At 37.3% G+C, this 25,774-nt stretch overlaps 1 protein-coding gene and 1 long non-coding RNA gene across 3 annotated transcripts in view; one reads left to right on the top strand and one right to left on the bottom strand.

Annotated features, from left to right (window-relative positions):
* The window catches only part of XIRP2 (xin actin binding repeat containing 2), a 74,678-nt gene that overhangs the window by 28,509 nt on the left and 20,395 nt on the right, over window positions 1-25,774 (bottom strand). Inside the window, exons 2-3 of one of the 2 annotated variants that reach the window (XM_025460050.3) lie at window positions 21,045-21,205; window positions 15,760-15,897 (exon numbers count right to left, since the gene is read on the bottom strand). In XM_025460050.3, the coding sequence (XP_025315835.1) occupies window positions 15,760-15,897; window positions 21,045-21,101 (195 nt within the window). In that variant the 5' untranslated portion in view covers window positions 21,102-21,205. Of the gene's footprint in view, window positions 1-15,759; window positions 15,898-21,044; window positions 21,206-25,774 lie in introns of those variants that run through there. The other variant, XM_049106388.1, reaches the window with a different exon arrangement.
* Window positions 8,563-24,451, top strand: LOC125754462 (uncharacterized). Its single transcript, XR_007408779.1, has 4 exons — window positions 8,563-8,843; window positions 12,037-12,119; window positions 16,882-17,072; window positions 20,977-24,451. It is a non-coding gene; the product is annotated as an uncharacterized LOC125754462 (long non-coding RNA).

Genomic DNA, 25,774 nt, shown 5'->3' with positions numbered 1-25,774 from the left:
TAAAACCAAAGTGGCATGGGGATATAAACAAACATAAAAGTATAATAAAAGAGGCTAAAACTTAGAGTCTCAAGGAACAGTGATATTATAAATAAAAGGCTTGCAAGAAGAATGAAAATATTTTAAAGAAAAAGAAAGCCAGAGGCTACATGTATCTTATGTTAATTAATGCAAACCAAAATAGAGAAACAGAAGAATCATACCTCTTCATTACCACCCTTCCCTCACCAATATCCACTAGATTTATAAGCCCTGCCAATTCTTTGTTTAATTATCTCTCAAGTCAATGCCCTCTTTACACTAAATTTCTGACCCATGTAAGCCCATATGTATTTAATCTATTTCAGTAGTCTCCTAACTTTTCTTCTTCCATCTAAACTTGACCCCCTTTATTTCAATACGGCCAGAAAAATCTTTCCTGCAGATCTATTCATCTTCCTCTGTTACGTTTCTACAGTGGCTCCTGATTGCCTTAGAATAAAATAACAGTTCTTTAACATATAGAACTTTCTTATTATCAGGGCTTTGCCTACATCTCCAGCTTCATGCCTCAGTTGTGCCTCACTATATTCACAAATATACTATTTTATCTTTTGTATAAGGTGTTCCTTTTGCCTAGAATGCAATTCTAAATTCATGAAAAATTATTTCAAATCTTAGCTCAGCATTCTCTGCTCTCATATGTCTTCCTTGACCATCTTTCATTCAGAGTAGTTTAGCACCAACTTGTGTCCCAACAAACCTCATTTATATTTTCTATCATAGAATAATTGTACTTTAATTATTTGTTTATGTCTATTTCTCTGATATAGTGAGCTCCTTGAGGGCAAAATAACATACTCATCATTGAATTTTTGTGCCTGACATCTGGTGGGTGCTTGATGACTATCAGCTGAATAAAAAAAAATATAAGGCACAAACTCCAGTCATCCACTTGAGTTAGGATCACTTCTGCTCACTTTCTTTGGGCAAGTTACTCAGTCCTTCAATGTGTTCTTGTCTTATCCTCTCCCGCCCCCACAATAAAAAGGACTAACCAGGAAATAATAACAGTGTCTATCTCAGAAGGTTATTATGAGGAAGAAGTAAGTTAATATAAGTGAATACCTGGCTCATAAGTACTATATTAGTGTTTGCTATCTTTACTTAACAGATATTCAATGCACACTTACTTTGTGTCAACTATTCACACAGTAAACAAGGCCAGAAAAAAAAAATAGATGGGATGAGAGTAGATTGTCTATGGCTCTACGAATTTTACCATTGAAGTTTACCATGAATTTTTCATTATAGAACTAAGGCCAGAAACTAAAGAAGAACAAGTTCTAATACATACATTTTTTTTCCACCAGAGAATTAGTAGATTTGGGGGGGTTATTCAAAGAGAGAGAAGCAAAAAGGTGCCCGTGCATATTGTGTCTCTTCCAAATTGCTCTGGCTGCTTGCACATGGGAAGACTCTACAGAGGCATGGACAGAGAGTGGCTTTGTGATCATTTGTTTACTTTTTCTATGGTTCATCTTTCTTGAACTAATACCTAGTGAAGAGTCACTCCATAGTGATTTAATCTACAATTACGCATTTTCCCCCATACTCTTTCCTAAAAATCATGTTGTATGACTATCATTTAGAAAGTATATTAAGAATGTTAAGATTTGGGGCACCTGGGTGGCTCAGTCAGTTAAGCATCTGCCTTGGGCTCAGGTCATAATCCTAGCATCCTAGGATCAAACCCCTCATTGAGCCCTGCATGAATCCCTGCATCAGGCTGAGCAGGGAGCCTGCTTCTCCCTCTCCTCCCCTCTTGTACTCTCTCTTGCTATCTCTCTCTTTTTCAAATAAATAAAATCTTTGAAATAAAAAGAATGTTAAGATTTGTATATTACATATTTCTAAATTTAGTGACAATTCCCGGTTTCCAGCAGCAGTGTCTGAGTGATTTAAACAGGAAAGGTAATTTGTGAAAGAGACACTGGGCAACAGAGGTGGGGTGGAATTCATGGAATCTCCAGGATTCCAGAAAATAAAACTCAGAGGTTTTGTGGCCATTGACAGAGCTGAATAATGCTGCAGAACCATCTGGTGAATGCACCCATGCTGCTGACATTGAACACCAGACACATTCATTGCTGAAGCTATCAATACTATATAATGGATGTTGCTTCTAGAATAGTTATTTCTTGAAATTAGATGGTGCTAATCTCCTGACGTCAACCATAATTAAGATTAATTCCACAAAGGCCTTGCTTCTCATGTCATTTCATTATTTCTTTATGCAAAATCTGAGTTGGGGGGTGTCTGATTGGTATGATCTAGTTCATAGTTCTGGGTCTTAGATATCAGGGAGTCTTAGGAGAATAAGTATATGGTATTTGCAGCTTCTCTTAGTGGAAGCTGGTTCTCCCTCACTAGGCACAGGAGTTCCGAAGTATAGAAGCAGTTTCAAATGTCATAAAGAATAAAAAGTGCCCATTTACCTCTGCTAAAAAAGTATTATTCATGAACATGAGGTCTTCTTAACCAAATGGAAACCAGCTAAAAACATAAGTCATAAGTGAAGGTGTTTATTTTTGACAACAGATAACATAGTAGAAACCAATGTTCATGTCTTATAATGTAATTGATTCAGGCCTATTTCTTGGCAATATATATTCCACATGACATTGCAAGTACATGTAGAATGACTCTGAGACAGTACAATTTGCCTGCTAAGAGGTCAGAAAGAGTTCTTGCTATATAAGCCTCCCTCCTTCTTTCACTGTCCCTCTGAATCTCTATGGCCATGGGTCTTGTTCACTGGGAGGAATGACATTTTAAATCTTTATGTAAAACCCAAACAGAAGGAATAAGCACAGTAAAATAGATTTGGCTCTGATGCAAGCATTTTAGGGTTATTGGGGCAAACAAGGCAGTATAATTATCAATTATGGCTACAAATGAATTATCCTGATTACTCGGGTTTTCTTCAAAATAAGGAAAAATGGGGAAAAATAAAAGGGTAACTAGTTGCAGTTTCACTGGTGAATGTATCTACTAGCAACACGGGGAATGAAAAGAGATTGAAGTGGCAGACAGGAAGATTAGATTATGGCTGGAGTTTGTCATCAATTCAAGTGAGAAATCAGGTAAATAAGTCACAACTAAGTTCAGTCTCACTTAGAATCCTCATTTGTAATCTGCTGGAACAGAGAGTGGGGAAGCACTGAAGGAGACAGATATGAAGGGCTACCACAGACTGAGTATTTTACACATCAGGAAGTGTACCAGGCTGTTCACACTTGCATAATGTCTAATTTCTTTAAAACTCTACCATTCTTAAATTCTATATGTTGATTACACATAAAAGGGATGGAAGGAAGAATAATATGCAAGATTTTAAAAACATCAAACATATACCATGAATATATTTTAATAAGAATTCCATCACCCAGCTATTTTGAACTAATGTTTTTAACACCTAAAAGCAGTAAGTGATGTATTTAACGTGCACTTATTATGAGCTTAGAGTGTATTTAAAGTAGGGACGAGAGAAAAGGAGGGCCATATCCTCAATCAGTTAAATATGCTGAAGAATAGCACAATTCTGAAATGCTTTTAAAGAATCCAAAAATTAATCATGTGCAATAATTTGTATTGTGCATTATCCCTTAAAAAAACACTGGGTCTGTTGCTACAATATCCTTTTCACTACTATAGTAGGTAACTATACATTTTTCTTTCTTTTAGGGCTGGTGATTCAGTGAAACATCTTTTCTCTCAAGATAATATTGGTCATCAAGTGCAAAGTTTTGACAAATACAAAATACCAATGCCAGAAGTTCAAGGGGTCTCGAAATTGAAAAGAGGTTGTTCCTAAAAAGGACCAAGGACTATGTGCTTTAAGTACATGCTTAAATAGTTTCATTTTACATAAAAAATATCAACAGTTAATAAAAAAACGAGCCATTTAACTCCTACAGATTTATAGAAAAGAAATCTGATGAAATAAAATTAAAGGACATACTCTCTCATCTATAATGGATTCCCTCCCCATTGAGCTTATCAATACCAGTGTACTGTAAAAGACAGAAACCTACCCGCTTACTGGAGGCTCATATCTGAAGATCAGGTTTGTTCTTTAAGGATGGATCAGAGCAGATGAGTTTCAAACAGGCATTGATAAAAAGGAATGATAGGTCTTTAAAACTTACTACAAGTTTAGTGGTCTATGAAATACTGAAAGATAAATATTTGATCACATATCTCAAGATTATATGAAGAGGGATTATACTGAACGCAAGGGCCAGACACAGAGCCCATGATTATTAAATGATTTAAACCTGCATTTTGTGTGAAAAGATATTGTCTGTCTCACCACTATTTTTATAGGAACAAGTTAACATATTTGCATTTAATTCTGATATAGAAAAAGTAGTTCTGTATGTATCCATAATTCTCTCATGCATAGTTTTTTTCACACTCTCTCCTCCCTGCAAATGATTCCTTCTTTTCTTTGTCTATCTTCTGTACCCTGACTTGATGGTATACTTTGTCATTATCATCATTTCCCCTTGTAATGAAAAAGGTCTAGAAAAATAAGGAGATGAAGGAAAAGGCGTTGAGGGAAAAAAAGGAAAATACATTTTTTGATCCTCCAAAAGAAAAAAAAAAAGACAATATAATTTGGGGTGAACTTTTGATATTTTTAGAATTATGGCACAAAATATTTCTGATAAAAGACTCACAAACTGAACCCCAGCCTAAAGTACTGACTTCATCAAATTTCCCCCAATGTCCCCAAAATGTTTCTGAACACCATATGATATGATGAGTTCTAGTATTCAATCTTTTTAATCTGTACTCTGAAGATAAAGAATGAATTTCAAATGCTATAGCAGGATGAGGTCTTTAGCACTCTTGGTATTTCCCCCAGGGTAAGGAAGATAGATTGAGCGCTTGGCTCCCCCTGTTGGTATCAATCTGGTGGCTGGGATACAATGTGCCCCACAAATGATGGGGTAGGATATGAAGTAGCCTCATCTGGTTCCTAAAGAGATGAATAATAACTTCCTTCTTACCATGGTAGATGACTCTGGGCAGAGACGGAGAAAGAATAAGCACAAGAAAAGGCTGTTAGAAGAAGATGTAACCTTATTCCATGTGCTATGGTCTTGAGATCTGCATAGAAGCTAGAAAAAATAAATTTCCCAAGCAATATCCCAGACAGGATCCCTTCAACAGCATGGCACTGAGGACAGAATGTTTTAATGTCTCTTCCTTTTCTCAGGCCTTGTATTTTCCCAGTTTTTCGGGGTGGAGGGTTATGATAATTTATTTGTAATTTTACAAAGTAATAAATTAAATGAACATGTAAAAGAATAAACAAATATGTCTCAATCTAATCATTTGCAACGACCCAAGAGGATGGGTTTATTTTGAGAAATAGCAGGCCCAGAAGAAGTAGAAAGAGATAATAATATCTTACGTCAAATGCTAAGAGAAAATACCCATTTTCATAAAACTAACTGTGGAAAAAACATTTTATAGCTTCTACTAAGTTCTACAAGCGTAATGATCCTGTAATGTTAAGGTTTCTTTTGTTATAATTTTCCTTGCTCCTCAAAAACTAGCAAAGTCTATGAACCTAAAATTCCTTAGCTTGCCATTCTAACAATTCAAAACTAAAGCAAATGTAGTATAACATATTGTTTCTATATTTAAGAATTCTATTGAGGGATCCCTGGGTGGCGCAGCAGTTTGGCGCCTGCCTTTGGCCCAGGGCGCGATCCTGGAGACCCGGGATCGAATCCCACATCGGCTCCCGGTGCATGGAGCCTGCTTCTCCCTCTGCCTGTGTCTCTGCCTCTCTCTCTCTGTGACTATCATAAATAAAAAAAAAACCCAAAAAACAACAACTTAAAAAGCTTTTAAAAAAATTCTATTGAGTATAATTATACAAAGAGCATATTTCTATTTTTAAACTAATATGAGACTTCAAATTGAAGGAGGGGCTACACAAATGCATTCTTTCTTCCAGCTTTCCCTCCTTGTCTACTACCTCCCATATAAGATGACATAAAATTCCATCATGTTAAAAATATCTGTGTTTTACATTTTCATCAACATCAGATGCTTTTGGGGATCACTGCTAACATGAAACTATGGGCCGTACTTTTGTGTATTGTAGGAAAGGGTCTAGGTGACACTCTCTCAACAACTCTGGGCCCTGAGATAAGAACAAACAATACCACTCCTTTTCCCCTAAAGCAATCCCAATTCATTTTACTTGAAAGTAGTGAAGGGTGTATCTGTAAGTGCACTTGTCTTCTGCAAATGAAATTGAAAATGGGTTCTATAAGAACAAATAGGTTTACAGAAACAGAACACCCACAATATCATTAAGAAGAAAAGCCGTGGTAGTGGTACTCCAATAATTGGGGTAAACATTGCTTCTACAAATTCTATTTTGGAGAATGAGTAAGATGAATCATAGAAAGAAAAGCAACTGATTCAGGATTTTTTGAAATCACTTGAATCTGTGCTTGCAACTCAGTCTTACTTATGGGTTTTTGTACTAACTACTGAGGTTCCAACAGCCTGAGAAATAGTGCCAGGGCACCCTTTCTATGATAACATTTCTAATCCCCGCCCCTCCCCCCCCAAGTCACCAGGCAGATTAGCTCATTTAGTTATTAAGAACAGAGTAAAGGAACCCAGGCTTAATGCACACACTGGATGGACTGCACACCTCACCAAGAAGACAGTTTCCACAAAGGACCAAGGCAAACATCTTGCCAACGTCTTCAGAGTGTGAGGTTAGAATGAGTTTCCCTTGATAATGATGCACTGCAGATTCTCACAGTGCTGCAGCAGGGGAGGGAGGAGTGAATCCCTCAATGTGCTCATATACCAAGAGTATCTGTGGAAAGAAGGTGAAATTGGAAGTTGCAAAGGGACCATGACTGAGACTTTATGGTCACACCTCAGCAGGCAGTTAGCAATTACCATCAACTTCATTTGGGAAGAGCCGACGTTGAGAGTCATAGTGTGTGGCTCCCAAATAATGCCATTGATGTCAGTAGATCACAGACCTTAGTGCTAATTTTACTTTGTGGGCAGACCTTCTGTCTTAGGGAAAGAACACACGTTGGTTTCATTATGTAAAGAGCCAAATGGTTGGAGCAGGTTTGCTACATTATTTAATAAAGTTGATCAGGGATCCCTGGGTGGCGCAGCGGTTTGGCGCCTGCCTTTGGCCCAGGGCGCGATCCTGGAGACCCAGGATCGAATCCCACATCAGGCTCCCGGTGCATGGAGCCTGCTTCTCCCTCTGCCTATGTCTCTGCCTCTCTCTCTCTCTCTCTCTCTCTCTGTGACTATCATAAATAAATAAAAATTAAAAAAAAATTAAAAAAAAACTTATTAATAAAGTTGATCACTGACTGACATTTATTATATTCACCATGATGTCCTAAGCTCTTGCTTTGTCTGGTTTACACAGTCCCTGTTTTATTCTTTGGTTGCAAATGTAGTCATATCAAGAGAAATGCCAATAAAAACAGAAAGGCTTCGCTATCAGACTGCAGAAGAATGAAGTGGGTGGAGGAGAAGCCTCGGTGAGAAACTAAGAGGCAGATTAACTTAGTTAATCTGGAATGTTCATTGCTACACATCAGAATCACCCAGAGAGTTGAACCATTCCCTGATCCCTGCCCACACGCCAGAACAATTTAATCAGGACCCTCCTAGGCTGTCCAGGGAGGTCCAGGGTACTAACTTACATTTGAAGGTTCAACCTGAGGCCTAGTGACTCAGGTGACCCGAGTTCCCTCAGAGAATCCATGTCTCAGCCTAACAGGGAGACTGGGTTGATTCTAAATCCTTATCTCGTCAGAGAAGAGGTAGGAGGGGATGGACGAGTCAAGGGCACTGAAAAGATGTCCTCTTCAGGTTCCAGATGATGTAGAAACCAGTAGACAGAGGACTCACTGAAGACCCATGACCATTATATTTCTGTACCCCCAAACATGGATGCCTTGAATGGAAGCATGTAGTAGGGGTTTCATGAGGAGTGTGGGGTGCACGTCTAGATGAATCAGGCCAACGTGGGCCTTAAAGAAAGCAGGGTTTGTTGGGGCCTGAAGGAAAAGCCTTTCTTTCTTTCTTTTCTTTCTTTCTTTCTTTCTTTCTTTCTTTCTTTCTTTCTTTCTTTCTTTCTTTCTTTCTTTCTTTCTTTCTCTCTCTCTCTCTCTGTCTTTCTCTCTCTCTCTTCCTTCCTTCCTTCCTTCCTTCCTTCTTTCCTTCCTTCCTTCCTGAGAAATACAAGTTCTTATGGAGTTCAATTTGTGTTTTCACTTTTGTTTTCATTGTAGTTGGTGCAAGTAGTACTAACTGCAGTTAATTTACCTTACAACTTGAGCAAGGACTTTTTAAAATGAAAAAAATTTTTTTTTCAAAATAGAATTCTTTTCAATTTGATTTCTCTAGAAAAAAAAGTACGGGCTTCCCCAAGACCTACAGAGCTATAGAAAGGTGGACATGGATAGGAAGAGAAGAGACACAGATGGAGATTCAGTTGATGGGCAGCTCACCTGTGGCAAGGCAGCTGGTGGCCAGGGCACAGGTGTGGAAAGCAGTAATGAAACGGCCAAGTATGAACATACAGAGATAGTTTTGAATGCAAAAGCAGAAGTGAAAACGTCTGTTTATCAAGTGTGCATCTACAAACCCACAACTGGACCAAAGTTTGCATTTCTACTTCTCGCTGAATTGAAAAGGACACTGAGTTATTAGTGCAGAGCAAAGCTGGTTTGCTGTATGGCATCAGGAACTGGGATGTTTTGGCTAATAAATAATAACTCCAGGTAAGTGAACTCTGCTTAAACCAGCTTGTACAGGTCTGGCTGTTAGTGTGATACACACCTCAGTTGGTTGAGGCCATTGTTTTATTGTTTGCTTTATTTAGCTAACTCTTGGTCTTCTGATTCTGAGTCAGCATTCAAAAATTAATCTTATTGTGTTCTTCTCATTGCCAAAGTTCACTCAGCAATAGGCACTGAGACAGAGTTGTAGAAGGTAGTTTAAATGGTTTGGCCAGTGGGAAACGTATGCCCATTCACTGGCCTATCTGGAATATGGTCAGGATGATTCCCTGGCTGGTGTCAGGAAAAGAAATGGTTCTCTGGCAAAGAGGGGCCCTTATTTCTTAGTATTTGTGCATATTAGCATTGTATGTTGACAAAACACTTGATATATATTATTCAGACAATTGGAAGAATGTATTTTAACTTCATTGCATTGAAGCACAAACCAGAAAATGTCACAAGGAAGGTTCTACACCTTACACATGTTTTTCTCTCCTTTCCACACATCAGCTAAAATAAGCCGAGAAGCCACAGCACTTGTAGAGATGGAAAAAATCAACACGGCCTCAACTCTTTCTCTTTTCCTCATTTATTCAAGCAGCGTAGGCCTTTTTTCTCTCTTGCCGGATTCAATTCATATATTAATTATATTTTCCTCTCAGTACATCGTGTCACAATACTGTGAATAAAGCAGTCTTCAAAAGCAAATGCTATGTTACTCATTTGCTCCCACTTGAAAAACAGGCTTTTATTCATAACGGCATCCCAGGGCTGCAGCGTACCTGCGCAAAGGACCTTCTATACATATTCCTCTCTTTGGCTTTCCCAGAGGTCCCCCTCGTCTTGTCATTTTCTAGAGTCGTAGTTAAGCATTTTTTCTTCAAAAGGAGACCTGCTATTATAATGTTTTAAATATGCGCCAAAGTTACTGACTGCTCCAGAACAACAGATGCTAATTTAAACTAATCTTTAATTACTTAATGAGCTCCTAGGAAATGATTCTGTCTCCAAGGGCCAAAGAATTGGGGAAAAAAAATAAAGTTGAGGTGTGTGAGGTGTGAGGCATAGAACAGTGTTATCCTTCTTTGTCTTTTTACATATACATAAAATGTTTATGAATCATATTCTCCTTTGAGAATAATTACCACTTGATTATGCTCTCTTAGCTTTAGTGGCAATACTGCTGATGATAATAGCTGGTGTTTACTGAACACTTCTGTATATGCCAGGCATTTTAGTAAGAATTTTACATAGACCCTCTTATTTTATTCTTAAAACAGATCTGTTACTTCATCCTCATTTTACAGAGATGAGGTGGTTAACTCAAGAGTATTATAATTGGGGGGGGGGGGGGGCTGCCTTCGGAGCCAGCAGGCCTAACCATCACTTCCTGTTTGAGTGAGGTTACTTTAAGGTGTAAGAGTCATTTAAAAGTAGTATTCAGATTAAAAGACAAAATGAGACACACTTTTGATCACAGCCTTATGCGTTAATAGAGATCTAGGTTCAGTTGGGGCTGCCAAAGAAATCTATGCCCTTGAAAAATTATATACACGGCAGAAAGCTAAAGGTAGGTTTAAAGCACTTACATGAGAAATGCTTTGCACTTGTGGACATTTCACTGATAAAAAAAATAGGTTTAGTCTGCTAGAAAATAATTATGGGTCACCTTTAAAGAGTCTGAAACACACAGATGTCAGATTATATCTGTCACAAGCTGTCAAAAATGTTTTCTATCAACCAAAAATTGTCTAGGGATTGTTTCAGATCCACATAATTTTACCCAGTGCTAATGTTTACATTAGGATTTTTGAAACAGCAGATATATGCAGAAGGATACATACTGTCTTGCAGCTTCCCCTTGGTCCACGTGAGAGGTGGCTGCAGGGAGCGAAGGTCAGGAATGCATCAGGCTCTTGACATGGATTCAGCGCAGCCATTTTCACATAAAAGCAATTACCTAAGCACTGTATTGCACTGATTACTTCCAAACTTTTTGGAGCTCCATCTACTCTTTTCCTACTTAAGCCACTTAGAAAACAAAAACAAAAACAACAAAAAGAAAAAACCCAAACCAAACCAAGCAACCCCAGAAAAGTATAGGCTTCCAGGACTTCAAAATTAATAAGTAAAGAGCTTCTCAGTACTGCATAAGCATGGGGGAAAGAAAGCAAAGATATTCATATGAGAAGATGAAAGTCAAGCCCTGAGTGTGAAAATATGGCACAGAAAGAAATGTCTTAGACTGCTAATGGGTCCAAGCCTTATTTTGGGAGTGAAGGGGAATGCTGTAAAATTAGATTGCAGTGACACTGCACGACTTTGTAAATCTACTACACAGCCATGGAATTGTCCACTTAAGATGGGCGATATTTATGGTATGCAAATTATATCTCAATAAAGGTGTTACAAGAAGAAAGAAGAAAAAGAAAGTCTTGAAAAAACAGAAACCGTAGAATAGGCAAGTGAAAATGAACTCAGAAAAGAGATGATGGCAGTTTCTCATCAATAACACATTTATTTTAATACCTTCTGCATGTACTTCAAGGCACCCTTTTAAGAATGCGGGAATAGATTAAATAAAGTTTCCCCAACACATTCTTTTAAGAAGCTGAACCCTTGCCCTGTGCCTCCCTCACACAAGGGCTCTGATGGTCCAGAGTGGCTCCTTTTTCTAATTTACATAAGGATGCTCCACAGGCTAGCAGTGATGCTAACAGGCAGAACCAGGAAGCATGACAAGTCTAGAATATATAAATAAGACATTATCTCAGAATTTAAGTGTCTGGCATAAATGAGAGTTCCTATATATTATATCTCCTTTTTTTTCTATTTTAGAACCTTTTTGAATAAAAGATAGTCTGATAAAATAGTCGGATCAATCAGCAGACAGAAGGGATCTTTAACCTGAGAGATAGCTTAATTTTCAAAACTTGTCTAGCCCTGTAGCTGATCTTCCAGACAAATGATTACCAGATAGCTAATTATCCTGAAACATCTGACTTCAGTATATTAGAAAAGAAACAGGCAGATTGAACTTAATTATTACACCTTACAAGATTATTACTAATTGTGACATTAAATATTGTCAGAAATCCAAAACAAATGTTCTTTCTTTTAACTCTAATTAAACTTGATTTTCAAATTAATATTAATTTTTATATGTTAACAAAATAAGGTTTTTTCTGGCCAGGGGCAGACTTAGCAGAGAAATAAGTCTCAAGTACTTTGAACAAGCAAAGACTGAAAACACCATCTGGGTGGACAACAGCTTAGGTAAGACAAAATTAACTTTCTGCCTCTACCTGTAAATGTCCTCAATCCCTGCTGATAAGAAAAGCAATTTTTAGAATGCATTTAATAGCTTGAAGATTTTGGGATCCCTGGGTGGCGCAGCGGTTTGGCGCCTGCCTTTGGCCCAGGGCGCGATCCTGGAGACCCGGGATCGAATCCCACGTCGGGCTCCCGGTGCATGGAGCCTGCTTCTCCTTCTGCCTATGTCTCTGCCTCTCTCTCTCTCTCTCTCTCTCTCTCTCTGTGTGACTATCATAAATAAATAAAAATTTAAAAAAAAATAGCTTGAAGATTTTAAGTGAGTATCTAAGATGTGATTTTTTCTGTTTTCCCCTTTATAACCAGATTTGACATGTATCTCAAATTTCTAATAAGGATTATAAATTAGTTATTTCATTTTCTAAGGTATGGATGACTTTTTTTCTTTCATCTTCCCCGAGACTTCAGCATGCAGTTTAGTAAAAGATATTTACTAGTTTATTCTAACATGTTTCCTTTATATATTATTTATAATACATGACATTATGACCTAGGTTTGGTCATTCCTCATGGAATTATTGGATATTATTAGCATGTCTAAAGGTAGATAATGAAACTGAAGTTCAGAGAGGTCACTAAAGGCCTGGAGTCCTGCAGATATTCAGACTTCTAGTGCATGGTTTTATTTATTACACTCACATGCATTAATATTTCATGTTCCAGAGTAGGGACTACAGCTTATAATAATAGATTATATTTGGAAGGAGCTTATAGCAAGTGCGTGTGTGTGTATAACATTCATATGTTGCTGCTGTTTGGTTTTACTTTTACCCAGTATTCATTTATTCTCCGTTGAAAACTGAATGCTGAGAACTTCCACTTAGGTCAACAGGTACAGAGGCTTCACCCAATCAGTGTCTCCCAGCTGAGAAATTAGTTCTAGGAAGAACATCAGTGTTCCATTTACAGCCAATTAGATGCAGTAAGGTTTGTTCCCGAAACTTCTGGGAAAAGGATCTCACTTTTTCTCTGCATCTTTTTTACTATGAGCTGGGGGAAACCTGGGTGAGAATGGGACCAGCCCAGAGGAAGTGAGGTAAAAAAAAAGAAAGAAATATGTTCAAGGTAATACTTGTATTTTTTTTATTTTTTTATTATTATTATTTTTTAAACACCACACTGTGTAGTGCTTACAATGCGCCAAGCACAGTCTCAAGCACTTTACAAATATAATTCATTTAATCCTCTTAACCTTATGAGGTGGGTACTATTATAATATTGACTTTATAATTGAGGAAACTGGGGCACAAATAGGTTAAGGAACTTGCCTAATGTCACACAACTAATAGATGAAGGAGTGGGGATTTGGACATAAGTGATCTGGCTCCAGTTTCTGTGCTCTTAGCTATTATGCTATGGCCATAAGTTGAGTCCTTACATTAACAGTAAGGAAATACATACTTAACAATGGATTCTCAAAGAAAAAAAAAAGAGAAAAAAAGAAGGAAAGGAAGGAAGAAAGAGAGAAAGAAAGAATCTGCCAATTTCTCTAGTATAAATATTCTCGATATGGTCGACTTTAAGCTATTAACATGACATTATCTGGTTTACAATATTCCTAAAAATTTAATAATCAGAGAGTTGGTACAAGCCAGATGCTCTAGTACACCACTGGAGCTGACACCAAATTTCCCTTCCACAAGACTGCATTTTTTGTGAATCTATAATGTTCCTTTTGGCTTAAGCCACTTTTGGTTGGGCTTTCCATCTCATGCAATATTAAGGAGTCCTAAACTGACTTCAAGTTTCATGGATAATGAACTGCCTTCATGGAAACTGCTCTTTGTCATATTAGACCCCTCATTATTAACCTCATGAGATGGGCAAATCCCTCATCAGTTGCCCCATCTTAATCAGAAATGGAGGGTTGAGGGGTATTGAATTCGGTCTGTGTGGCACTGACTACATAATTTGCCAGACCTAGTGCAAAATGAGAATGCTAGACCCAGGCCTCTTGTTGCAAAATTATTAAAAATTTCAAGATGAGGGATGCCCGGATGGCTCAGCGGTTGAACATCTGTCTTTGGCTCAGGGTATGATCCTGGGGTCCCGGGATCAAGTCCCACATCGGGCTTCCTGCATGGGGCCTGCTTCTCCCTCTGCCTGTCTTTGCCTCTCTCTCTCTGTCTTTCATGAATGAATAAATAAAATATATATATTTTTAAATTTCAAGATGATGACAGCAAAGCACAAGCCAAGTACCGTGCCCTTTCAGAATGGGGCCCTGAGTGACTACCCAGGGCCATGTGCCCTGAAGGTGACCCCGTGTCTGTGTCACTCAACTGGTAAGCGGCAGAGGCGCCCTCTGATCTTAGATCTACAAGTCCCAAAGCCCCATAGCCCTTACACTCTATTACAATGTTTTTCTGAAACATAAGCCATGTGTTCATACACACCTGTCTGTGTGGAATTTGCTACTTATTAATGATAACTAACTACATTTTGTATTGTTGACTAATTTCAAGTAAACACACAATTGACTCATTTAAAGACTCTTATGTTGCAACAGCTATATATTAAACCACAAGTATATCCAATCTTAATTACTTATTTACATTTTGTTTCCTTCAGGCAAAGTTAGAACAGATCTTACCATAAATTCATTGAGCTATTTATATTGCACAATTTTTACTTTTCAGACAAAGCCAGAAATGGAAAACAAATACTATTTCACATATCAGATTTTTAATCATTCTGATATACTTTCCCCATTTGTCCCCTATCCATATTATGCACACACAATTGCCTTAATTTTTAAAAATTAGGTAACTCCAAATATCCTAGGGATTCTTTTTAAAAACTGACCAAACAAAAAACCACCTTTTATCTTCCACAACCAAATTGTAAAAGTACCCCACTTACTCTCTTCCTCATGGAAATTCTTTTTCCTCATGGAAAACATGGACCTAAATACAGCTGTGTACAGTGCAATTACTATTTTTCAGAGTGCCGAGCTCAGTCTAATGGGTTTTATTACTGAGATTCTCACATTCAAAAATCATTATAACCCATGACAATATTTGGTGATATATGATAATGGAGGAATGAAATGGGGGGGAAATCTTTTATATAAGATAAAACACAGAAGTTGCATTATGCAATTTTATGCAACATCTGGGTTCTACTACTCAATTTTTGATGATTTTAAAGAAAACAGAAAACTCACCACAATGATCAGGTAAATAATGCTTCACAGTTAATCTATACAAACAACCAGCACAGAGGTTATCATGAATTATGACCTAGAAGCAGAGGCTCAATATAAATGTGGCTCTCAACATTTCTATTTACCTGTTGTCTAACCGAGGCTATTTAATTTTCATTTATGCTTGAAACATTAGAAGCTGAGAAGAAAGATATTCCAGCATGGTTCCCTAGAAATATGACAAAATGCTCCAAGTAATAAGTTAATCAATACATTGGTATGCTTTAAAGATGATTTTCTAAAGCATCTTAAAATAACAATATTTGTTAATGAGTAATGAAAATAAATGTACCACCAAATAGGGGGCTTTCTGAATTGGCACTGAAATGAGAACACTTACACCACACGTGATTTATCCATTACCTGCAGTAGCATTACCTGTTCAGATCTTTTCTCGTGCTGGTATTGGTACTGAGACAAGGTATTACAAGAAGAAGCAATTTTGTCCTTTTCAAATTGTTTCTTCACTCTGGCCAAACCACCAGGCACTGTGCACATTCTGGATTCCTCCATTATCTAAGACAATTTAAGGAAAAGGAAAATTCAGCTTTATATCTGCTCAAGATGGGATTTACAAGCTATTATGCTTTACAGTTGACAATTATTGATGGGTGGTATATTAAAAATATGAACATATGCAATTATTTCAGTAGGCCCTTACAGAAAACCTTAATAAAAAATAATCTCTCCATGTTGTTTTCTCATTTATCAGTCTTTGATATAAAGTCAGGAGGAGCTTCAAAATATTGAGTTAATTCTTCTTATCTCAGATAGGTTTTGATATTTAGAGATTAGACCTGTAGAATCTATTTCACTAATAATACACACAGACTAGTAGAAATTAGAATAATGGACTCAATTTTAACCCACAGTAAGGTTGTCATTAAAATTCCAAATGTCTACATAAGCAACACATTATTAAGAAAGAATATTAAAAACATTTAACTCATTTCAAAATGTACTTGAATCACTAAAGATGAATAAAATAAGCCCCTCTTATATGAAAATGTCAGTATCAGTAATAGTAACAACTACTTAATACTAGAGCTGAGTGATTTCTATGTGTTTACATATATCTTGTCATTTGACGTTTCTCCATATTCTGTGAGATATGGACATTTATTCTCATTTTAAAATGAGGAAATTGAGGTTTGGGCAAGTAAGGCAAGTTATTAAGTTCTCATTGCTGGGGTGTGAGTAGGAGCTGGAATTTGAACCAGGATCTGTCTTCCTGATTGCTTCTGCCTTAATCACTAGTATGAAAGGACAAGCAAAGCAACAACTACTCCAGGGTTGGCAAACCCCAGGACTTAGATTAGAAGGTTTAAGGTTAGAAGCATTCTAGGCTATTGTTGGCATTTTGGAGAACAGAAAGCCTGATTCAATAGGCTTCATTTGGAGCAACTTGAAAAGCCCGAGGAGCCTGGTCAGATCTTATGCCCCTGTGGGAAGTGCAGTAACGTAAGGACTTTGGTTTTGATGATTCAACACTCTCCCCAGCCCAGCAGGCACTCAAGCCCAGATGGGATGACAACTCTCAAGCAAACAGGCCTCATGCCAACCAGCCCTCCTCCAGGAAGCTTCTAGGACCGCTTAAAACTGGGAAGAGATTCAGCAACCCTTCAAATCGCAGGAGGTCTCCTGAGGTCTGGCCCAGTCCTGACATAACCCTGAAGCCTTGAGACCTGAAGGTAACTGGATGACCGTGAGCCGAAGTTCCCCTATCATGGATAGGAAACTCCTGGGATCATGAAATCATTACCCAGCATATAGTTTCTCAAACAGATCCTAAAAATACAACTATGATCTTGGGGTTTCCCATATTCTAAAATACTGGAGAATGAATTAATACTCCAGATTATCTGAAGTACTAGCAAACTCAAGTGGCTGCTTTTCCAAATTCATAACCTTTCCACAATTCCATGCACTGTCCGATATTTAAAAGTATGAATATTTGCTTCATGAGAAGAAGGGATGAGAATGTACACTTATATGGTTTAGATATATATACTATCAAATCTTGCAACAAATTTCAAAAGGAAATCCTGGTCAGTTACTGCCATTTGATACGTGTTAAAGTCATGAGAAAGTGTGGCATCTATTTTGAAATTTAGGATAAAGAAGGGAAAGGGTGAATTAAGGCCACAAGATTTCTTGTACCCTCCCCTAACATTTAATGTACATAAATGGTGTTCCTCGATTGATCATATGTAGATAATATGTGAGTACTAAATTATGGAAATTAAGGCAATTATTAAGAAGCCTACTCTTTGTAACAACTATAAACAATGTCCAAATCACGTGCAAATTAATCTAGCAAGCCTCAGTAATTATGCCAATGACTAAATACTTTCCTAGTAAGTGCATTTTCACAAAAATATCAGTTCCTAGACCAAATATGTTGCCTCTCATCTACCAAGTGAACTAAAAAACCAAATATACCCAGTCCTTCCCTTTAGCATTGTGCTTTGGAATCAGACCATATGGCACATACAAAAATGCATATAGTTAATTATTTTTACCAGTACTGCTGCTATTACACCCTTATGGCTTTATGGCTGCACACCCACCGAAGTGAGGAAGTCCTCTGAGCTGTAGTTTCATGGTGGTGATAGAGTGTCTTTATTCAGCGCAGCTTGTAAATGGAGATTTACATATGTGGGATGGCAGGACTTGCTCAAGGAGCAGCCTGTGGTCATGAGCTGGAGTGATGTTTCCTTGCTCAGATGGAGGGCTCGTCTGTGACTTTGCCTTGTTTTGCCCCATGTGCTATACATTTCAACTAACCCATGTTATTGTAAATGACCATATAATGGGTTGCTTTGTGTTAAGCGTTTTTATATTTATCTTTATTTAATGTTTCTTATTCTTGGACTCAGAAATAAGATTTGGAATCTAATGGTATGCCCATAATAATTAAGTCATTTTATTTTTATTTTTATATTTTTTAAAGATTTTATTTATTTATTCATGAGAGACACATAGAGAGAGAGAGAGGCAGAGACACAGGCAGAGGGAGAAGCAGGCTCCATGCAGGGAGCGTGAAGTGGGACTCGATCCAGGGTCTCCAGGATCACGCCCTGGGCCGAAGGCGGTGCTAAACCGCTCAGCCACCCGGACTGCCCAAGTCATTTTATTAACAAGTTAATTTAAATACTTAACACAAGACCAACTTAATATTAAATTATTTTGATAATAAGGTAATTATATTACACAGTTATCTACTTTCATTATAAAGAACTGTCCTTGGGTCCTTGGGCATAGGAGAAATAACATAATTTGAGGAGTTGACCAAACAGTGATTCTTTTTTTTTTTTTTTTTCCAAACAGTGATTCTAATCCCCAGTTCTAACACTTAAAACCTTGAACTAGAGTTCAAGTTTCATTTCTTATTAAACTGAGAATAACACTATATTTTCCGCATATTCCTTGTGTTAAAAAAGATAAAGGAAATAAAATTGCCAGCACAATCTGGCATCTTAATTTACTGCTTAACAAATGTTACCTCCTCCTTTTCTAGGACGCTCCTGCAGACCACTGCCTTTCCATGGGCATGACTTTTATTTAGGTTCAACCAAATGCCATCCGGCTGAGGCTAGGACCAGGAAAAACTGATCTCAATGTGACTGAAATATAATGGATTCAATTTGGGGCCAAATCAGAGACCTCCAGATTTTACATGTAAAATACTGGGGTTATTTGTGTAAATAGAAATGTCGTCAAAGGCAGTTTCCATGATTTCATAATTGAATAGACATTTGATGCATCTGACCAGATAAGGCAGCAAGGCAGTTATTTTGCTTTTCTTTAGACATTAACCAGGATTTCTTGGAGATAATATATGTGCTCTTCCTCCCCTCCCACACAATATTAACTTAGGGCTAAACCAAATAATAAGGCATTTGTTGGGCCACAGATGCTTTCTTGTATGAGAGAGGAGGCAGCTGAATTCAGTAAAAAAGAGGACAGGAGTCCAGAGACCAGGAATTTAGCCTGGCTTTGTCAGTAATGCATGATCTTCTGTAAGTCACTTCCCCTCAGTTTGTTTTGCCTGCAAATGGGCAGGAGAAGAGAAAGATTACTAAATTCTTTATATGTAGGTTATCTTCATAATAGTGTTAACATTTTGTTTTTGTATTAAATAGTGGGGATAATTTAGTTTTCTTAGGGCCCAATTTAAATATTTTCTTTTTTAGCACATTATAAATAAAATTTTGTCATATGGGGATACCTGGGTGGCTCAGCGGTTAAGTCTGCCTTTGGCTCAGGTCATGATCTTGGGGTCCGGGGATCGAGTCCCACATTGGGCTCCTTACAAGGAGCCTGCTTCTCTCTCTGCCTGTGTCTCTGCCTCTCTTTCTCTATGTCTTTCATGAACAAATCAATGAAATCTTAAAAAAAAAAAATTGTCTTATGGTGTATTCTCCTACTGCCTGAAAAAGTCAAAGTGTTCCTAGATTTAAAAAACTGTTTACTAAATAACCCATCTCTTGCTCTGTACTTTCAAAATCTGTTTGTTTCCCCAAGAATCTTTTCTCCAATTTAAAACACTACTTTGTAGTAAAGTTCCTTAATGATCCAGCAGGGGGTGCTATCTAAGAAGACTGGCAGGAGGCGCTGAAGTGATACTATTTGTTTTGGAAGAGAGCTAGCTACTTCTGTGATTTCTGTACATTCATTCAAAATCCACGCTGCATCTAAAATGGATTTTAATGACTATGTAAAAACTTAAATGTCATTTGGAATTACAATATTGTTAATGAGTTTGGCACAGTCAGCCTTGTCTCTAAATAATTTGTAAAGAAGAATGTTAAGAGTAGCTATTTTAGAACACCACCCTTCTTGACTATTCTTTCCCTCTCTTTCTCTTTTGGTTAAATGAACAACTTTGCTAATTTGGAGATTATAATTATAAAAGAGTATCCTTATATTCCATTAAGCTATAAAGCTGCTACTAATAAAATGACTCATCAAACCCTGTGGATTGAAGGCCACAGATGATGGAACCCAACAAATTCTTTTGAATATGACTTTATTATGCTTTGGCTCTAAAAATTGGTGGTCCTACTGAATCCTGCTGTTTCCTATAATCATAATTGGTTTAGCAGAGTGCCTACATTGCTAATCTCCCTCATTTCTATGTTGATTAAGCTACTCCTAATGGATTTAGTGCATACAGAGAAATGAGAAAAGCAAAAAAAAAAAAAAAAAAAAAATTATACTGCCAGTGAATTTAAATGAACTATACATGAGACCAAAGAGGGCGGCATGCAGACCCACGTTATTAAAATCTGAAATTAATTCCCAACCTTCCTGAAGAGAATAGCTATAGGTTAAATGATAATGATGGCAATAATAACACATTTATACCCTGCCTTATGGCTTCCACGTAAATTGTTTCTTTGACTTCCCCCTAAGACCCTCTGTGGTAGATGGCTATTCCCATTTTTCATTTAAGCAAACTGAAGCTCAGAGAGGGGTTCAGATAGTAGCCCAAGATCACACAGAGAATAAGTTGCAGTGCTGAAGCTTCAACTCACATCCTCTTTGATTCATGCTATGTCTGTGCTTTCTGTACTTTATCCCCCTGCCCAGTGTATTGCAATGGAAGGAGGGTGTGTGAAGGGCAGACCGAAAGCCCAGAACCACCAGGAGCAGCTTACATTGGCGGAGAAGCTGCGGCAGTCACCCCTGGAAACAGCTGCCTGGTACCTCGCCATCCGCTCCTTCAAGGACACCGCTTCCTGGAGGTCTGGCACGGCCTCGCTCTGTGCTGCACTGTCCTCTGCAAATCCGCTCGCAGGCTTATTAGGGCCAACAGTCACTGAAAACAAACGTAGCATGCTCAGATATGTGTTTCAGGCTTTGAAAAGAAAATAGCATCAGCTTATGAACAGTAAAGGCATTTTAAATATCTGCTCTCATAAAACAGACTGCAACATTTCACAGTACTGGGTTTTCAATGTCCCACAGTCACTCTCTTTTCTTCAAGCTTTCAAGCAAAGCTACAAAATGCCTATATAGGAGCATATGCTCATGTGAATGCCAGGCAAAAATACCGTCTCCACTCCTACTCCTATGATTTTTTTGATGAAAAATAGTTATTAAGAGCTCCATGATGTTAATAATGAACTTTCCTGAGGCACCGGGTGTTGACTTTAGGTTAAATGCTGTGAGAGCACTAACTCATTTACTTTTCTAACAACCTCATGAGGTAGGTGCTATTCTTTTCTGAAATTTATAGATAAGACCTTAGAGAGTCACAGTGGTTAGAAAACTTTCCCATGATCACACAATTAATTAGAGACAGATTTGATAGGTGGACTAAATCGTAAGCAAGTCTAAAAATTGCTCTTTGGTTCTCTCTCCACCTCTTAACACTCAAGGAGATAGGTGTAGCTAAAATAAATGATTGCCATGAGAATTATAGACTGTGGCTTTATTTCTTTATTCACAGAGACATGTGTTACATGAGAAAGAAATAATAGTAGCGTTAGAAAAAGCTTTGTCAGTCACCCATTTCAGATGGCCTGATATTTTCCCATTTAAGCCATCTACCTGACAAAAATACAGGGTAATAGGAATTACATGCTTGGAAACAGAGTGAAAGACTGACTGAATGATCACAGGATAACAGTTGTTAGAAACAGAAAGGTCTTAAAGATCATATAGTCTACCCTAATCTAGCCAGCTCCTTTTAGGCATATGGAAACATGCCTAAATGTTCCCTTATGTGAAAGGAAAACAAGGGTTCTCCATGGTTTAGTTCTCTTTAGACCAGAGCTGGTCTCAAAACCAGATTTCTTATTTGATCTAATATTCTTTGCTACTATCACTTTGCCTGATGGTTTACTATTCACTCTTAAAGAACTCTAATTCCGAAATCATTGCAAGGGCTCTTTCTGGGACCAATCAGTGTATGGTACATATCTACATAGAGATACATACATGCATACATGTATATTCATAGCTCATTCATACACCCTCTGCCTTTCACTTTAGGACTCGTAGTTTCTGGGACTCATAGAATAGGGCTCTTCCATGTATTTGTTATTTGGATTGGCTTGATTTAACCACTGTAAACCAAGGCCCTAACAATCTCAAGTGACAGATAACCAAGCTGTTTCCTTCCCTTTCCTCTTTTTCCTACCTCCTCCCCCAGCTCCCACATTGAACCATCATTTTCTATTTTTAGTTTTCTTATTAAATATTTTACTTATTTATTTATGAGAGACACACACAGAGAGGGGGAGACATAGGCAGAAGGAGAAGCAGGTTCCTTATGGGACCCCAGGATCATGACCTGAGCCAAAGGCAGATGCTCAACCAGTGAGCCACCCAGGTACCCTGATTTTTAGTTTCTTTTAAGCTTTATATATAAAATAGCAGATAAGAACAACTTTTGTGACCCAGAAAAAAATTAAAAATCATTTTTTTGGCTCCCTGTGTGTGTGGTTTTCCATAGGAACTTCTTATTCAAATAAACATTTTCACATATTTTGATTAAAATTGTATTTATTTTTCTTACTTAACATGCTCTCAAAAAACCCCACAAAATATACAGGAATACAAAGTTGTGATATATACATGCTATGATTGTACAACATTGACTTGTTCATAACAAGTGTCAGTTACTTTTGAAATTCACCTGTCATTCAAAACCTCATATCCATACAAAAGTACATTCCTCCAGTTGATTTTAATAAAAGACATTCTCACATACCACTGCAAGTCTTTCACATGATAAAGAAAATATATCTCTGCTTTACCCTGTGGGCTATCTATCTATACAGATGGATTCAGTTTCTATTCAATTGTACTATTACTTTTTTGTGAGTGATCACTACATAGATTTTATTGGACATGATTCTCTAAAGTTTCTCCACATTAAAATATAAATTTCATTTTGTATATTATTCATGAAAAGACGTCATTTTCTTATTTATCTTAACAGAAAGTCAGCAGTTTATTTTTGCTAAAATTGCAGTGGTATTTATTTTTAAAATATTTGATTTTTATCATTTTTCATCCTACTGGGAATTGCCCAAGACTAATGGTCAGGAAATCAATGTTTGGATTATTAAGAGATTTGGATTCTATCACCTTGTGGGCTTTCATTTTGGACAAAGAAAAGACATTATATTTTAATTTCTCTCTCCTTCCCATTAATAACTTTGCCTACACAGGTAGTCATAAAGTAGAAAACTTACCTTGAGTTAACAAGATGCATCCATATTGGTTTCCTAGCCTTCTAAACCAATGTCAATCCATTGCTTCACCTGATAAACAAGGTGATGTTTCTTGCCCAGTGTACTATAAGGTGATGTATCTATCTGCTCCTACCTTGATGCTGATGACACCTGATATAACTTTTTAAGGTTGATAAGACAGCCTCCCCCTTCCTTAAGATTTATTTATTTAAGAGAGAGAATGGGGAGAGGCAGAGGAAGAGAGAGAATCTCGAGCAGACTCCATGCTGAGCATGGAGTCTTACTTCGGACCTGATTTCATGACCCTGAAATCATGACCTGAGTCAAAACCAAGAGTCAGATGCTCAACCAACTGTGCCACCCAGGAAGGAAGGAAGCTCTAGAAAGCCCCTTTCTTAGGGATAGGTGGAGAAGGAGACAGGGACATTGGTCCCCTGACCTGGTACTGTGCTATTTCAGAAGGCTTGACTGATACTGAGGTTGGAGAATAGTGGGAAATGAGTTTAGGTGACATAGAAGAACAAGTAAAGATGCTCTTGTCACAAAATACCTATGGAAAAATAGGGAAAATTTTGCATACCTGTAAGTATGGAAATCAGACTGTGAAAGAACATGCCATAAGTCTAAAGTGGTCTGTGAAAAAGGGAAAAATAACTTTTCCAATTATCATTTCTGTTAGAAAACATTATAAATACTATTGCAAGATTTTGTACTAGAACTGATTTGTCTCTGGGGTTTAGGGACAAGTCATTGTGTAAGTAAGTAAATTAAAATCCAAAGAAGTTCAGTGAATACTCCCAAACCTCTAAAGTTAATGGCATAGCTGGACATAGACTCCATTGTACCCTAAATATAAAATCTTTTCTCTCTCTTTTTTTTTTTAAGATTTATTTATTTATTTATGAGAGAGAGAGACACAGGAGGAGGGAGAAGCAGGCTCCATGCCGGGAGCCCGACGTGGGACTCGATCCCGGGACTCCAGGATCGTGCCCTGGGCCAAAGACAAGCGCTAAACCGCTGAGCCACCCAGGGATCCCTAAAATGTTTTCTTATGAGAAAATAATTACTAATCCACCCAAAATATTCATTCTTTGCTTAACAGAAGAAATCCTATAAACCAGAAAGAACATGTAAGGAAGCATTTTGAAAGAAAATAAAACACTAAAAAATATAATCTGTTATTATGAAAATGATTACATATTAAGGATAAGAATATCTTTTAAAAGAAGAATTCTGGGGATCCCTGGGTGGCGCAGCGGTTTGGCGCCTGCCTTTGGCCCAGGGCGCGATCCTGGAGACCCGGGATCGAATCCCACGTCGGGCTCTCGGTGCATGGAGCCTGCTTCTCCCTCTGCCTATGTCTCTGCCTCTCTCTCTCTCTATGTGACTATCATAAATAAATAAAAATTAAAAAAAAATAAAGATTAAAAAAAATAAAAGAAGAATTCTGAAGTTCTTAGGGAAAAGATTTATATTATTATTTTTTGTAATATACCACAGATAGCTCTAAATTATGTCTACTTGTATATACTTATGTTTGCGTGTATATATATATATATGATGTATATATTTCTATTTTCTTAAATCATGAGAGATTGTGTGACTACAGATCTACCCTCTTGAGTTCAAAATATCTTTTTTTCTGTAGTTTTTGAAAAGTAACTAAATCAATCAATAAAATTTGCCCAGTTATAAAACTCATTATGCCTTCCTGAATTTTACTTTTTATGGAGAGTCCATGTTTAAGGAATTTTTCAAAAGCAAAGTAGTACAATATATGATAGAATGCTCTTCTTTTCCTGACCAATTATTCACATGCCTGTAGTCAGTCACAGAAGGATTGCATGAATAGTCACCCTTCTGTGTTTCTGTGGAGTAAAATAATAGCTCTAAGAAGTCAGATATAGAAAACAATGAGGAATAGTCAATGTAATTAATGCACTCTGGGATTTTCTAATTTCACAACTTCTATTATCAAGGAAAGAATTCTTAGAAATATGCACAGATTAATATTAACAGACATTTCAAAAGAATTCATTATGAGCCATTCTTCTAACTAGCTGTTCAAGAAATTTTAAATTTGGAATTCAGTGGTTTATAAAAGGATATGTTCTTACAACATTGACAAATAACAAATCTATCTTCATTTCCTATTAAACAAATAATTGTCTAGAAATCTGAAG

This window comes from Canis lupus, chromosome 36, assembly GCF_003254725.2.
Source record: "Canis lupus dingo isolate Sandy chromosome 36, ASM325472v2, whole genome shotgun sequence".
Classification (NCBI taxonomy): Eukaryota; Metazoa; Chordata; class Mammalia; order Carnivora; family Canidae; genus Canis; species Canis lupus.
The sequence above is the reverse complement of the archived record's forward strand: the minus strand, read 5'-3'. Positions and strand labels throughout refer to the sequence as shown.